General features: G+C 42.8%; 1 protein-coding gene across 1 annotated transcript; it reads left to right on the top strand.

Annotated features, from left to right (window-relative positions):
• Window positions 1-11,168: 11,168 nt before the first annotated feature.
• On the top strand, window positions 11,169-11,421 carry LOC101601425 (40S ribosomal protein S27-like). The gene has a single exon (XM_004657468.3). The coding sequence runs from the start codon at window positions 11,170-11,172 to the stop codon at window positions 11,419-11,421; it is 252 nt and encodes an 83-aa protein (XP_004657525.1). The 5' UTR covers window position 11,169.
• The last annotated feature ends 4,991 nt before the right edge of the window (window positions 11,422-16,412 follow it).

Raw genomic sequence — 16,412 nt, 5'->3', positions numbered from 1 at the left:
GGGGACAAACTTTTCAAGGTCAACTGATCCAAACCTTTCCAGCAGTACAAAAAGTCCACCAAAAGAGCCATCCCTTCAAATACTTTCTATATGAAAAAAATTCAACTCCTTTTGGCAATCCGTTTGTTATATGGTTATTATTTGGGCTTGTTTTGCTTGTTCTAATAGCCTTAGCACCTCGCTTTAACTTATATTTCATGGGTCTTTTTATACATCCTGGAGCTAATTAAGCAGGAAAAAAAAAGTCTTTCTCATCCATAGCCAACTTTTCTCAAGCAATTAAGAAAACTTTTGGTGTCCTCCTAAATCTTTACTTCTTTATATATTCCAAGTACTTAAATTGCTCATTAGTTATTTAACCTGGGGCTTTTTCACCTCACCTTCGTACATCTTTCCCTCATGGAATCTATTTCCTGACTTGCAAAGTGTGGATGTGACGTTTTACCCTCCTGACTCCGTCCACTTGGCCTCTTTGATTGCTCCTTGCACACACACACTGAGCACACGACAGCCTCCCTATGAGCACCCTGTAACCTGTCTCAGAGAAAAGATAAATGTGAACAATCAGCTTGCTGTCCTGAGGAGCTTAGAGATCATTACCTGTGTGTTTCTGAGCTGGAGCCATTGGATTAGTCACAGACCTTTGGATCCTAAATGCTCCATAAAAGCTCCTGTGTTACAGGCTTGCTCCCCTGCCCAATATTCTTGTGGGGTGCTGGAAGTTTCAAGAGGTGAGCCTCAGGATGACTCAGCTCTTCGGGGTGTGCCTTCAAAGTGTGTTGTGGGACATCAGTCCCTTCTTCTGGGCTTCTCTATTTAACTTCCCAGCTACAAGATGAGCAGTCTTATTCTGTCACACACCCCTGACATGATGTGCTGCTCAGCACAGACCTGAAAGCAAACAGACTAACCAATTATGGACTATAAACCACAAAATTATGGCCAAAATTTAACTTTTTTCTTTTCTTTTTTTTATTTTTTAGACAAGGGAGAGAGGGAGAGAGAATTGGCTCACCAGGGCCTCAGCCACTGAAATCGAACTCCAGACACTCGTGCCACCTAGTGAGCATATGCAACCTTGAGCTTGCTTCACCTTTGTGCATCTGGCTTACATGGGATCTGAAGAGTCGAGCACGGGTCCTTAGGCTTCACAGGCAAGTGCCTTAACTGCTAGGCCATCTCTCCAGCCCTAATTTCTTTTCTTTATAAAGTGAGTGCTGAAAGCATTTGTTACAGTGAAAGAAAGCACATTAACATGGAGAGAGTTGTGCAGTATTTTCCTAGGGATGAAGTTACCAGCCATCACATGACCACTTCTGGAGGTGCACATGTTTTCAGGAGTTGAAAGGATACAGAGAACCAGAATACAGCTCAAACTTTCCAAGGCTTGGGGAGCTAAGTGAGAAGCAGCCATGGGTCAGGAGTACTGGGGGACAAGAAGGAAGCCAACTCCTTGGACAAGCTATCACTTCAGGAGCAGAGCGGATCCGTTTCAATAGCAGGGCAGAGGGAGGGGACACCTTTGCCTGTACTGGGACTCTACCTCAAACTCTACCTGGCACCATTCCCTTGCTCTGCATCTTCTTAGGTAGGGAGATGGCCTGGATTGATCATTCTCAATCTATAAGCCACAGGCCTATAAACATGAAAAAAGTTCATGGAGTCTCACAATCTATTGGCAACATACATTCGCAAACCCCAGGTAATTGACTCTTTTAACAAACAGGGAAGTAATTTAAAAGGGTCCTAACACTGAACTGTATGGCATCACTGCCCTGGCTGGCTTGATGAGATAACTCCAGATCTCATGTTCTAGGTATGACTGATTGCCAGATGCCTAGCCTACGGAGGTGTATATCCTTAAGGTTAAAAACATGGGACTGAAAGCCAGACTGTCCTGAGTTCAAATCCCAGCTGAGCTCCTTTGCAAGCCAAGTGATCAACGGCAAATTAAAAAACCTCTGTAAATCTCAATTTCTTAACATATAAAATTGAGATTAAAATACCATTTTCTTGACATACGTTTGCCGCAAGGAATGAGATAATGCCAACTTTAGTCATTGGCAAACTCCTTGCCAAATCTACATAAAACATGAAACATGAGTTAGGTACTATTTTTATTTAAATCAATCAATTGCTTAAGCCCATGTACTTTAACAGGGAGCTTTACACTTCTGTCATAAATGGAAAACCAGAGAGTAATAGTAACCACAACAATAACAGCAATAAAAATCATTCGGGGGGGGGAGGCTGGAGGGATTTCTTAGTGGTGAAGCCATTTGCCTACAAAGCCAAAGGACCCAGGTTTGACTCCCCAGGACCCACATTAGCCAGATGTACGTGGTAGCACATGCATCTGGAGTTCACTTGCAGTAGCTAAAAGCCCTGGTATGCCCATTCTCTCTCTCCTCCCCCCTCTAATAAATACATAATTTTTTAATATATTTAAATTATTCCAAATTTTTTGTCTTTGTAATATTTAATTTTTTTTCTTAAAATCTTGCAAATACCATTGGTTCTTGTAGGCACTGTTCCTGAGGCTGCCTTCTCAGCGTTAAAGTGGAGACTAGCAGAGACAAGAAAGGAGCTACAAACACCCAACTTCAAGCTAAGGTTTTCTCCTTGAAGTAGTCAAGAAGCTCAAAAGAGAAGTAAAAGGGTAATTGAGTAAGTCAATGTCATCAAATCCTCAACTGCGTATCACCCAAAACACTCCAAATCATCCCTCACTGGACTGGTCTGAAGTAAATGGAGAAGTGCTCATTTGATTAATGTTTGTGACAAAGTTGACCTACTTAGAACTGACAGCCTTCTATTCCACCTGTCCCCTACCTATATTTGGTACTGACAACTTCACCATAAAACTCCATAAGCCACTAGAAATAGCAATTTCTTTCACTCTTTCCTATCTTTCAAAGATACTTAATTTTTCCCCTGCAGTACATCTCTAACTCTATCCGGTCTATTTCCATGATCTTACATCATCTTACCCACTGTCTCTGCCTCTTCCAGACAGACCTGGAAGCATTGCTCTGAGAACCCTTTCCTGACCCCTGACCCCCGACCTCTGTGCTGGGCAGAGGCAACAGCCCTTTCACCATGCTGCTTGGACCACATGTGCAAACTCCTGTGGCACTAGGTGTTGGGCTGGGTGTGCGGTTGTGCTTGTGTCTCTTCCTCACTCAGTTACACATTTCTAGAAGCCACAAACAAAGCATTTTCCTTCTTATATCTTAGCTCATAAGAAACCCCAATACAGTTTGCATTTGTATAGATAAGAAATGTTGGATGGATGGGTGGATGAGTGATGGGAAAAGGAAGGATAAAGGAGAGACAGCCACAAATAACGTTGCCTCCCACTTTCTAAATTCCTAACAAGAAAGAAAAGAAAAAAAAAAAAAAAACAAGGTAGTTCTGGCAGAGTTTTCTGAATTCCTTCTTGTCCCGTTTCTTTACATCCCCTTCACACATTTTCCTCATCTTACAAATACCCAAGGGCTGGCAATAGCCTTCATAGAGTATCCTGGTTCCTTGCCAGAAAACAAACAAGCCTAAGAATAAAGAAAAATAAATAAATAACAACAGCGACATCTCATACTTTGAGGTATGGGAAATGAATTCCAAGTGAGAACTGAACTCAAAACCAAATGTTTGGCTTTCAGTAACAACTATAGCTTCTTGGCTGGGAGCCTCAGTCCCTCCCAAGACCATTTAGAAAATGTCATCCCAGACTTTCTCTCTCTCTCTCTCTCTCTCTCTCTCTCTCTCTCTCTCTCTCTCTCTCTCTCTTTTTCAGAGTTGCTGTCTCCTCTCTACCTTTCTCAGGCAAGGGAGGAATTACTGCTAAGAAAAAAAGACTTTCTAATTATTATCTAAAGTTAGTACATGTGGTTGACTGCCTTCTGCCTTGTGAACTTTCCAAGCAGCTCCTCAGGAACTAGACCTGCTTAAGAAGGATTTAGACAAAGCAGATTAACACCTACCTGTGTGTGCGCCTCACATTCACACATGCGTGTGTGAGTAGCACATATACACTACTGCAATGAATCAGACACCTCATGTGGCCGTTGTGATTCCTCAGAAATCTATGCTTGACAGCACATAGCCACGTACAGACTCTGACCCTGAGGTCAAAATGTTCCAAAGATAAGATGCCATGAGGAATGAGAAACTGAGCCTATGTTTGAGTGTGCTGGAGAGAATACTGAGAAACACACTCCAAAAAAAGCTGATAGACATTTTCCCTGAACCCCACTCAGCAAGACTAAGCTCTGGAAAAAATGCTAAGTGATCCTCAGTTCTCCATCCCAGAGCAACCACATCTGGCTTTTACCCTATTCCTTTGCACTTATATCCTCAGCAGCAAGGTATCCGTGACAACATGCACAGCTCCCCTTTGAGGTCATGTTAAGGTTTTGTTACAGTCTAAGGGAAGCACCACCTTTAAGCCATAGGCACCAGGGAAATGTAATCTGGGGTAGGTTACCTATAGACTGAGGTGAGGATTCTAATCAAATATGCACTTGTCTGGGAACCAAACCAACCTGAGCTGCTTCATACCAAATTCTTCTCATGTCTCAGTCTGAATCTCTTATCTGTAAACCCAGGATATGGCTTGTCTTGGAGGATGAAGATTAAAACCAATAATAGTACGTATATAAGGCACAGGTCCAATTACCAAGTAAGTGCTCACCAAATATTTGTTCAATGTTAAAAGAATGAATTCTCTTGTTCTGACCCCCCAGTTAAAGAAATTCAATAGATCTGAGACTAACCCTAAAAGCATCTTGTTCAGCCCCTGGCTTCCATAAATATTCCTCCTTGCCTCCATTCCCAGTCCCCAGGAAACAGACCCCTATTTTCAGAGGCAGACAGCAAGAGCAGTGAAGTCTGTGTGCATACAATAAAGAATTTAACAGCAGGCACTGGAGTGATTTCTCAGTGATTAGTGTTTACGTGCAATGCCTAACAACCCAAGTTCAGTTCCCTAGAACCCATGTAAGGCCAGATGCACAAAGTGGTACATGCATCTGGAGTTCATTTGCAATGGCTAGAGGCCTGGGTATAACCATTCATTCTCTCTCTCTCTCCCCACATGCAAAGAAATAAATAAAATATTTTTTCTGATTATGTTATCACCATGCACTGGCAATTCTAAACAATATCAGCCATAAAATGCAACTCTCCATACCCGCCACCCACCAGTGGTGTGGCAATACCTGCATTGCCAAAAGATAATGCAGAGTCGTGGCCCAACCTCTTCCTGGCCTCAGACTCCACCTGCGAGGGTCAGAAGCCACACTTTTGAACTATTCCAGCAATGAAAGGTATTTGTAAGTCTTTATCTGTTTCTTTATATCCAGAGGTATACAGTCCCAATGGGGATGAGAAGAACATAGTTGTGAGATATAAAGGTGCAGGTCCTCTGGCAACAAACAGGTCCCAACCAGAGTAAGGGGTCCAATTGACCAGGCCAAACTCCCTCGTCCCCTTCTGCTCTGCTTATTTGATGCCAAATGGACCTTTTTCCTTGAAAATTTAAGTAAGACTTCTGTGAAGCCTTAGGTGTCTAGGGTCTAAGCACACACCACACCACACCACACACACACACACACACACACACACACACACACACACTGACAGAGCTAGATAAACTATCTAATTAGACCTTTCTAAATGAGGAAACTGATGCTCAGAGTAGCAAAGGGAACTGCCCGAGATCACACAGTGAGTGGCAAAGAGAGGTTCACAAGCGAGGCGTTCTGAGGAGTGGGCAGGACGACGAAATGCCCAGCCTGTGTCCTCGGCGACCACCGGTGCTACCTTCCTGCCGCTGTCCGTTGCTTTCACTCCTGTCCTGTTCTTGTTGTTGAAACAAGGCTAAACCTACATCTCCAGACGTTGGGACAGCCCTGCCCTGTACCTCACTCAGTAATGAGCATAGTGTGAGTCCCTTCACATGTCTGTGGCCTCAATAATCAATCTTATTGCTACTCAGTGACCCCCTCCCCCGTGTGAAGATCACCCCCGTGTCCTGTCTGACACAGCTGTGCTATATCATGAGTCAGTTTAAGAAATCCATCTCCTGGTCTCTATTGCCCATTGGTTAGTGCTCAGTCTCACCAACATTGAGCTTTTTACAAATAAATTCTGATGTTAAAGAACGCATGGATTCCTAGACAGAAACCTTTCAATTAACCTCACTAGATAGTTTTAAAAAAAAAAAAAAAACTTATCTTTCATCAGTCATTCACCTCAAGAAATACAGGGTCAGCCTTTATCTTAATAACAAAGAGAACACCTTAATCATGGCAAATCAGCTGCAAACATCAAAACAGTAAGTTTGCAGAAGTCAAATGCCCTCTATTAAGTAAATTAAGATGAGGGTCTCACCAGGGGCCAGTTACCTTGACAAGAGCAGAGAGGAAAGCTTGTCTCTGTCAATCTTTCCTCAGAAAATGCAGCATTGATTAGACTTGACACGCATTTGTGTCTGAAGAGCAAGAATGAGCAATAAATAAAGGAAGATATCCAGCATCATCTTCCCATGCCATACACACAGGACACCCATACCCCCTCTCAGCTTTGGACAGCTCTTTTTGTCTCCATAGTAGAAAGTTCAACAGCTTACTAGGAAATCCTGCAACATAAAACATGTTCCACATAGCCAGGCATGGTGGCGCACACCTTTAATCCCAGCACTCGGGAGGCAGAGGTAGGAGGATCGCCATGAGTTTGAGTCTACTCTGAGACTCCATAGAAAATTCCAGGTCAGCCTGAACTAGAGTGAGACTGAACCTCAAAAAACAAAACAAAAAAAAAAAAAACAGGACATGTTCCATTTTTACACATGCGGAAGTCAGGCAGGGAGTGGCCGTAAGTGGGACAGGCAAGTGATTGCATACAGACTCTATACTGGGCTAGGTTCTGCAGGTGTTTACCAGGAGCAACACAAGAGCATTCTCTGCTTCCACAGCCTTTGATTTGAGAAAAGAAGCCGGGAGAGTAGGCAAACATTTCAGAGAAGCGGTAGGTAGATGAACCAGGGTGGAAGGACCATAAATCTAGTAGGTGGATTATAAAGAGTGACCAGGATACAGCCAGAGAAAGTGACCTTGGAAGGGTCAGTTTGAAATGGCAGGAGGCAGTGCTGAGAACCCTTCTGCCCGCAAAGCAGGTGCATGCACAAAGTCACACCAGGGTGAGGAGGCTCTGGACACGGAGGTGAGAAATAGGGGGCAAGTGCAAACATCTGCCTCTGCCCCCACCTTCTACAGCATCAGGCTTCCTGGAGTTGCATGATGTGAACCCTGAGATATGGAAAAATTTGACCATGGGTCTGTAAAGTAACTATTGAGCCCAGAAGCCAAGATCCCCCAGTGACCTTCTGGCTGACCTTGTGGCCAGGGATAATGAATCTATACTCCCAAGACCTCTTTACCCAATCTCTGCTTATACAATATCCAGGGTAGCCAGAGGTTAAGGGACTTCACATCTCACTGGTCTGATGCCAAGTAAAAGAAATTTCCTCTGCTGGCTTCCTCCTTCAGCTTAAGGCTTTGGGGTGTGAAGAAGGAAAGCACTGAGGGAAAGGGAATATGGTGTATAACCCCATGCCACTGTCACTGTTGACACTGTGAATTGATTTTCAAAGTCCTCAGACAAGAAATGTTTCTTTTTTTTAATTTAATTTTTTTTTAATTTATTTGAGAGCAACAGACACAGAGAGAAAGACAGATAGAGGGAGAGAGAGAGAATGGGCGCGCCAGGGCTTCCAGCCTCTGCAAACGAACTCCAGATGCGTGCGCCCCCTTGTGCATCTGGCTAACATGGGACCTGGGGAACCGAGCCTCGAACCGGGGTCCTTAGGCTTCACAGGCAAGCGCTTAACCGCTAAGCCATCTCTCCAGCCCAGAAATGCTTCTTATTTAAGTCAACTTTATTTTTATCAGAGGTCTCTGGGGAAACAGAATGTATAGGGCAGATGCACTCCAACTTACAACAATTCTATTTAGGATTTTTTAACTTTATCATCATGTAAAAGTGATGTGCGTTTGGTGCAAACTAGACCTCAAATCTTAAATTTTAGTCTTTCCTGGACTGGAAATATACAGTTTAATACTCAGCAAGCTGCTGTTCTCTGTTACTCATGCTGTCCAGAGGGTAAAAATGATGACTGTACCATGTCACTAAGACACCATATTCCTTAGATCAGAGCCTCTGAAATGTTCCCACATTTTCTTCAAGACATTTTTGTGTGGCTGTAGATGAATAGGTATACAAAATAGATACACACATCAAACACTTACTGATAGTAAGTCATGAAGAAATTAAAGCATTTCTTCAATATACATATAATTTTATCATTTATTACAAAAGGGAGAAAATTTGCATATTAACAAGGTATGTGTGCTTGTTTAGTTTTCCATGAAGAATTAAATCCTTGCTGAATACTTGATGTTGCAGGACACGGAGCATCTTGGATGTTTCTCAGAGTTGATCAATATTTTGAATTTATACTTATCAATGCAGAGAATACTGCTTCACATAAATACAGAATACAAAACAGCAGAAGTATTCTTAGAACCACTTCAGAAATTCTGTCCTAACTCCAAACCAAAACTCATTTAACAATTCTTTTTTTTTAAAATTTTATTTTTATTCATTTATTTGAGAGAAAGAAAGAGGCAGACAGAGGGAGGGAGAGAGAAAATGGGTGTACCTGGGCATCCAGCCACTGCAAAGGAACTCCAGACGCATGAGCCACCTGGTGCCTCTGGCTAACGTGGGTCCTGGGGAATTGAATCTGGGTCCTTTGGCTTTGTGGGCAAATACCTTAACCATCTTTCCAGCCCCTCATTTAACAATTCTTCATGCTACTTAAATCAGCAACTCAAATAAGTTTTTTTTTAAATCAAACATTTGAACACAAAACAATCTAAAGATATGCTAATTTGGTACTTTGAGGAATGATGGTAGGAAGATATTAAATGTGTTCATTTCCATAATTAAACTATTGTGTTTCTATAAGAGTAGAAAGCTCTGTATGCACAGTAAAAATAAAACAAACCCTGCAATTCATAACACGGTGGTCTTGATTCTGAAGCTCTGTGTTGCAAGCAGTGCTTGCTGGCACGGTGCGGTGACAGCTCACAGAACCCACGGGGCAGAGGAAAGGCCGCCGTGAAGCTGCACCACGCAGCACGGGCGAGTGTGGTCAGAAGACCACGGATTCATCCTGCATTTGATTCTGAATTAATTTCCGGTTATCATGCATTCAGAAACCTTTTATGTTGGGCAAATTTTTCACAATTCACTGCAGTTACAGAACCTCAGGTGGGTCATGCATGATCCATGGCTTCAGGAGCCAGACCTCTCAGATCACGTGATACTTAATGTTGACTTCCAACTTGTTTGGATAAATAAATGACTAGCGCATTGGGGAAAGCACAGGTTTGGGTATATCTATGAGGTAATTTCTAGAGAGGATAGACTGAAGGAGAAACGTCTGCCTTGAATGTGTGTGGCATCATCCAATGGGCGAAGGTCCCAGACTAAATAAAAAAGGGAAAATGTAGCTGGAGAGATGGCTTACTGGCTAAGATGCATGCCTGCCAAGCCAAGGGACCCAGGTTCAATTCCCCAGGATCCACATAAACCAGATGCACAAAGAGGTGCATGTGCCTGGAGCTCCTGAAGGCCCTGGCGCACCCATTCTCTATCTGCCTCCCTCCCTCTCTCTCTCTCTCTCTCTCAAACAAACAAACAATTAAAATAGAAAGTTTTTTTTTAAAGGGAAAAGGAAGAAATCCCACTGGGTGCCAGTATTCCTGTTCTCTACTTCCTGCTTGAGCAGCACCTCCACGCGGGACCTGGCTCACTGCCACGCCTTCCTTGCCATGATGGGCCTGAGCCGTAGTCTGAAATAGTCCCTTTTTCCCTTAAGTTGCTTCTTCTCATATGTTGGGTCACAGCACTAAGAAAAGGAACACCAGAGCGAGTGGGATGGCCCAACAGTCAGTTAAAGGCACTTGCTTTCAAGCCCATTGACCTAAGTTCAATCTTCCTCAGCACTCCTGTAAAACCAGATAAAGCAGCACATGTTTCTGTGAACCCAATGAGTCTACAACAATGGAAGAATCCAGAAGCTCACAAACAGCAGCAGCAGCCGGAGGGGGGGGGGGGGTTTGCAAGGAACACCTTGTCTCAAAAGAAGGTAGGTAGATGGAGCCAGGCGTGGTGGCACAGGCCTTTAATCACAGAACTTGGGAGGCAGGGGTAGGAGGATCACCATGAGTTCAAGGCCACTCTGAGACAATATAGTAAATTCCAGGTCAGCCTGGGCTAGAGTAAGACCTTACCTCGAAAACACAAAAAAACAAAAAAGTAAATGGAGAGGAGAAACACCCCAAGGCTATCCTCTGACCTCTACATGCATGCCATGGCATGTGGGCATCCAGACATCCAAACACACCATACACATATACACAAATCACTAATAAAAATAGATGGCTAATGGGCTGGAGAGATGGCTTAGCGGTTAAGCGCTTGCCTGTGAAGCCTATGGACCCTGGTTCGAGGCTCGATTCCCCAGGTCCCACATTAGCCAGATGCACAAGGGGGCGCACGCGTCTAGAGTTCATTTGCAGTGGCTGGAAGCCCTGGCGCGCCCATTCTCTCTCTCTCCCTCTATCTGTCTTTCTCTGTGTGTCTGTTGCTCTGAAGTAAATTAAAAATGAACACAAAATATTTTTAAAAAATAGATGGCTAAGGCACTGGGGAGATGACTTAGCAGTGAAGGCGCTTGCCAGAGAAGCCTAAGGACCCAGATTTGATTTCCCTGTACCCATGTAAACCAGATGCACGAGGTGGTACATGCATCTGGAGTTTGTTTGCAATGGCTAGAAGCCCTGACATGTCCATTCTCTCTCTTTCTATCTACCTCTTTCTCTCAAATTAATAAATAATGTTCTTTTAAATAAGTGGATAAGACACTTGCTTGCAAGGCCTTCTGGCTTAGGTTCAATTCCCAGCATCCACATGAAGCTGACTGCAAAAAGTAGTACATTCCTCTGTTATTCGTTTGTAGCAGGAGATGCTAGTGTATACATACATACACAATAAAAATAATAATAGCCTTTCCGGCAGTGACGACCTCCCTGCAAGAACATGCCTCTCGCCAAGGATCTCCTTCACCCCTCTCCAGAGGAGGAGAAGAGGAAACACAAGAAAAAGCACCTGGTGCAGAGCCCCAATTCCTACTTCATGGATGTGAAGTGCTCAGGATGCTATAAAATCACCACGGTCTTCAGCCATGCACAAACAGTGGTTTTGTGTGTCGGCTGCTCCACTGTCCTCTGCCAGCCTACAGGAGGAAAAGCAAGGCTCACAGGGTGTTCGTTCAGGAGGAAGCAGCACTAACGGCAGCCTGACCAAGATGAATGGGAAATGATCCCAATAAACACGTTTTGGGTAAAATAATAATAATAATAACAATAACAATAACAGATAAATTGTAAATAATTTTTCAAAATCCAAATAATAGAAAAAGAAACAGAATAGATTATGTGTATTAAATGTTTAAATGAAACTTTTACTTATTTTCAGTTTATGATGGCTTTATCAGAATATAACTCAGCATCTGAATTATGAAGGAAGGAAAGACTCATATGAATAATTGACTCATTTAATTATAGAGGTTCAGAAATTTTCCATCTGGAGAGATGGCTTAGCAGTTAAGGCACTGCCTTCAAAGCCTAAGGACCCAGGTTCTGTTCCTCAGAACCCATGTAAGCCAGATGCACATGGTGGCACATGAGTCTGGAGTTCGTTTGCAGTGGCTGGAGGCCCTGGAGCTCCCATTCTCTCCCTCTCCCTCCTTTTTTTCCTCCCTTTCTCTCTCACAAATAAATAAATAATATGTTGGAAAAGAAGCTAAAGAACACAGAAATCCAAGGGTGTCATCTAAACCAAGTCTGAGAGCTTGAACCAGGTGCTAATCCCAGTTCAAGAACAAGACAAGACTCACATCCCAGCGCAAGCAAGCAGACAGGAAGGGGCTGAGTCCTTCCTTCCCACTGTGTTATAATGAAGCCTTCAATGGACTAAGTGATGCCCGCCCACACTGGAAGGTGTAATCTACTTCAGTGAATCCACCAGTTCAAATGTGAATCTCATCTCCAAACACCTTTGGCAGAGACACAAGAGAAATCATGTTTCATGTGGGCATCTCATGGCCCAGTCAAGTTGACGCATTAAAATTAACTGTCACAGATTAATGGTTCTTTCTTTGAAGTGATGTTTTAAATTACATTTCACATAGCATGTTTTATCTCCACCTTTGTTCCTATGCAAAGTAGAAAGAAGACCATATTTCTGTCCTCAGTTCAGCTTGTCAAGGACTCTTTCTATTCCCAACTTTTTAAAAAAATATTTTAGTTTTATTTATTTATTTGAGAGAGATAATGAGGCAGAGGAAGGGAGAGAGAGAATGGGCATGCCAGGGCTTTCAGCTACTGCAAATGAACTACAGATACATGCACCACCTTGTTCATCTGTCCTGGGGAATCGAAACTGAGGTCCTTTGGCTTTGAAGGCAAGCGCCTTACCACCAAGCCATCTCCGCAGCCCCTCTTCCCAGCTTTTAGCTCTCTTCCATAACCACTATAAGCATTCCTCCCAGCTGAGTCCTACCTTTTCTAGTTTGTTTTCCAGATTCCTACAGGTGCTTGGCTTACCCTCAGTCAACAAAATTTATGAACAATATTTTGTTAGGAGTTGGCTACTCCTGCAGCCCTTCTTAAGCCACCATCAATTCCTCATACAACTCCACTACTGTGAACAGTGAGTCAGCTTTATGAGATTGCTATAGGTGTAGAGATGTTGCCAGAGAGCTCTGAAACATAAAGAAATAAAAAGCTCTGTTCATAATGCTCTGGGTCAAACTCTCACTCAATCAGGCAAATGAAGTTTCCTTTGCCCCACGGGAACTACAAAGTTATAGTGAATGTGTTTGACTCTTTTTATGTTCTTGAAAGCATGTGTTTTCAATGTGTGGTCTGGAACCACTGGTGCCCATAATAAACCTTGGTTAACTCATTTGACACGTGCAGAACACTATAAACGATGCCCCGCTCCCAGTTCCAGTGTATGAAAACAATTCATTTTCATTCCACATATTTGCAGTGGAAAATCAATTTTTATGCTTGTTCATTTTGTCTCTCCCAAAAAAAATACATGCTCCATGAAACAAAGACCTCCTCAGTTTTGTCTGGCATTATGTCCAATGTACTAAATCCAGCACCTGGTCCACAGCAGATGCTGGATCTGTACCTGTTGGATATATGGTTGGATAAAGAATGACAAGAGGAAGCTGGGTGTGGTGGTGCACACCTTTAATCCCAGCACTTTGGAAGCAGAGATAGGAGGATTGCCAAAAGTTCAAGAACACTCTGAGACTACATGGTGAATTCCAGGTCAGCCTGGGCTAAAGCAAGACCCAACCTCAAAAAACATTTTAAAGGGGCTGGAGAGATGGCTTAGCAGTTAAGGCATTTGCCTGCAAAGCTAAAGGATCCGGGTTCAATTCTCCAGGACCCACATGAGCCAGATGCACAAGGGTGCATGCATTTAGTTTGTTTAGGGTGGCTGGAGGCCCTGGCATGCCCATTCTCTTTCTCTCTATCAAATAAGTAAATAAATAAGATATATTTTTTAAAAAACCTTTTTAAAAAAGAAAGAATGATAAGGGGGAGGCTGAAGAGATGGCTTAGTAGTTAAGACACTTGCCTGAAAAGGCAAAGGACCCAGGTTTGATTCCCCAGTACCCACGTAAAGCCAGATAATGCAAGTAGCAGGGCACATGCATCTAGAGTCTATTTGCAGCCATTAGAGGTCCTGGCTTATCCACTCATTTATTCTCTCTCTCCCTCTCTCTCTCTCCCTCTCTCTCTCTCATAAGTAACTTAAAATAAAATATTTTTAAAAGAATGATAAAGGAAAGAAACTCTAAGGCCACTCAAGAACTTTAGAGCTAGAACTGCTCACATACATGTTATCTCTCAAACATCAGTCTTCTCCCACCCAAACCAGGCATTCTCCTGTTTGGACCACAGTTCAGTAAATTCTCTCTATCACACTCTCCAAGGCTCAGGATCCATTGCAGAAGAGGAGGTAGAAAGAACATAAGAACCAAAGGAAGTCTAGGATTTCTTACAATGCTGTCATCTAAACATGAAATGGTCTTGATATTCATAACCTCTCAGTACTTAACACTACCTACACAAGATCTTTATGATAAGAGGAAAATACAATAACACCAAAATAAAGGAGAGACAAATTGCAAGAAGGGGAGGATTTGATGGAGGGTCCATTTGAGAGGGGGAAAATGCATGTGGGGGAGGAATTATCATGGATTATTATCTATAATTATGGAAACTGAATATAAAGTTAAAAAAATAATTTCTGCTGGGCATGGCGGTGCACACCTTTAATCCCAGCACTCGGGAGGCAGAGGTAGGAGGAACACTGTGAGTTCGAGGCCAGCCTGAGACTACATAGTGAATTCCAGGACAGACTGGGCTAGAGCGAGACCCTGCCTTGAAAAACCAAATAATAATAATTTTTTAAGACTCTACAAGAGAAGTGTGGTCACATGCACTGGAGCCAGGGTCCAAGAAATCATTGGGGAGTCTGAGGACTTTTACAGGCTACAGACATTTTAATGCTTTTTTCCTGGTGAAGTCCAGCACAACCAATTGAATTCAAATAATTTAATGGCACTTACTTTACACTAAATATATGGAAAGCTTAGTAAGAAATACTCATCTTCATGTCGGGTGTCATGGCGCATGCCTTTAATCCCAGTACTCGGGAAGTAGAAGTAGGAGGATCACCGTGAGTTCAAGGCCTCCCTGAGACTCCATAGTGAATTCCAGATTAGTCTGAACTAGACTGAGACCCTACCTCGAAAAAAAAAAAGAAAAGAAAAGAAATACTCATCTTCAGACAGAGTAACACTGTTTACTGGTTTATTAAATGGGGTACCATAGGGATCCCAGCCCCTAGCAGACAAGATGGCTTTTCTGAATCAAAAACAACTGGAGCGGCTATTCTTCTTGATAATATGGTAGGCCCTCCATCTCTAGCCCAATGCCAGACTTCTTCCAGCGACGACTACAGGCCCCCTTTCCCCTAAACCTTCTACAAGTTAAGGAGACGTATTTATAATGTAATTTGGAGTCGTGTTTACATAACCTCCAGTTTGGAATAAAAGACTATACCACTGTATTATATGCATTTCTATGCTTTCAGATCTCTTTAACTTCAAAGTTGAAACTTACTTGCCTTCCTTGCACTAACCAAGTTCCTTCCATAAGTGAGGAAGCCTCCTATGCAGAGCAGTACAAAGGTAAAACTGCTGCTTTCAGGAGGAAAGTGTGAGTCAAAGAAGTGAAAGGAAAGTGAGCTACTAAAGCAAGAGATGTGGTTAATTTTCTAATATTTTATTTATTTATTTTCAAGCAGAGAAAGAGAGAGAGCACACTAGGGCTTCTAGCAACCAAAAACAAACTCCAGATGCAAGCACCACTTTGTGCATCAGGCTTTCCATGTGTACTGGAGAATAGAACCTGGGTCATTAGGCTTTGTTGGCAAGCACCTTAACCACTGAGTCATCTCTCCAGCCCCTGGGATGAATTTTCATTTATTTTATTTTTGTATATATTATGACAGGTTTATACTATTATCCTCTTGCCCCAAGTCTCATTACCTTGGGGGCCCTCTGTATCGGTAGAGTTATGATAATCACTGTGGGGTCATGAAGGCCTCGGTCAGTCCCAGTGGCATAGTGGGGGACCATGCCTCAGAGTATTTCTACCCACTCTGTGGCACTTACAGTCTTTCTGCCTGTTGACAATCTGATTTAGTGTTGAGTTATTTGTAGTCTGGATTTCTGCTTTCACAGGGTATTTTTTGGTTTGCTATTGTTTTTTTTTTTTGTTTGTTTGTTTGTTTGTTTGTTTGTTTGTTTTTTGAGGCCGGGTCTCATTTAGTCCAGGCTGACATGACATTTACTATATCATCTCAGGGTGACCTTGAACTCTCAGTGATCCTCCTCCCTCTGCCTTCTGAGCACCACCACATTAAGGCTTGCTTTCATGGGTTTTCATTATTCTAAGTATCTGTCACCATCACCCTGGGGCTGGTTGGTTGTCAGGCTAACAGTAAGAGCAGTATTCATGACATCACTTCCTCTGGAATTTCTCCTGGGCCCTAGCACATATCTCAGGTGTCTTCATGTCTTCACATGTCTTCATGACCTTATAGTGATTATCACGAGAAAGTCACATGGTGGGCAGTCAACTATTTTCTTGTCTTATTGATGGATCTAGGGTCTCATTTATTTCCTCTGC

Source organism: Jaculus jaculus, chromosome 6 (genome assembly GCF_020740685.1).
Source record: "Jaculus jaculus isolate mJacJac1 chromosome 6, mJacJac1.mat.Y.cur, whole genome shotgun sequence".
NCBI classification, from domain to species: Eukaryota; Metazoa; Chordata; class Mammalia; order Rodentia; family Dipodidae; genus Jaculus; species Jaculus jaculus.
Note: the sequence above shows the minus strand (reverse complement) of the source record. Positions and strands in the feature narration are given on the sequence as shown.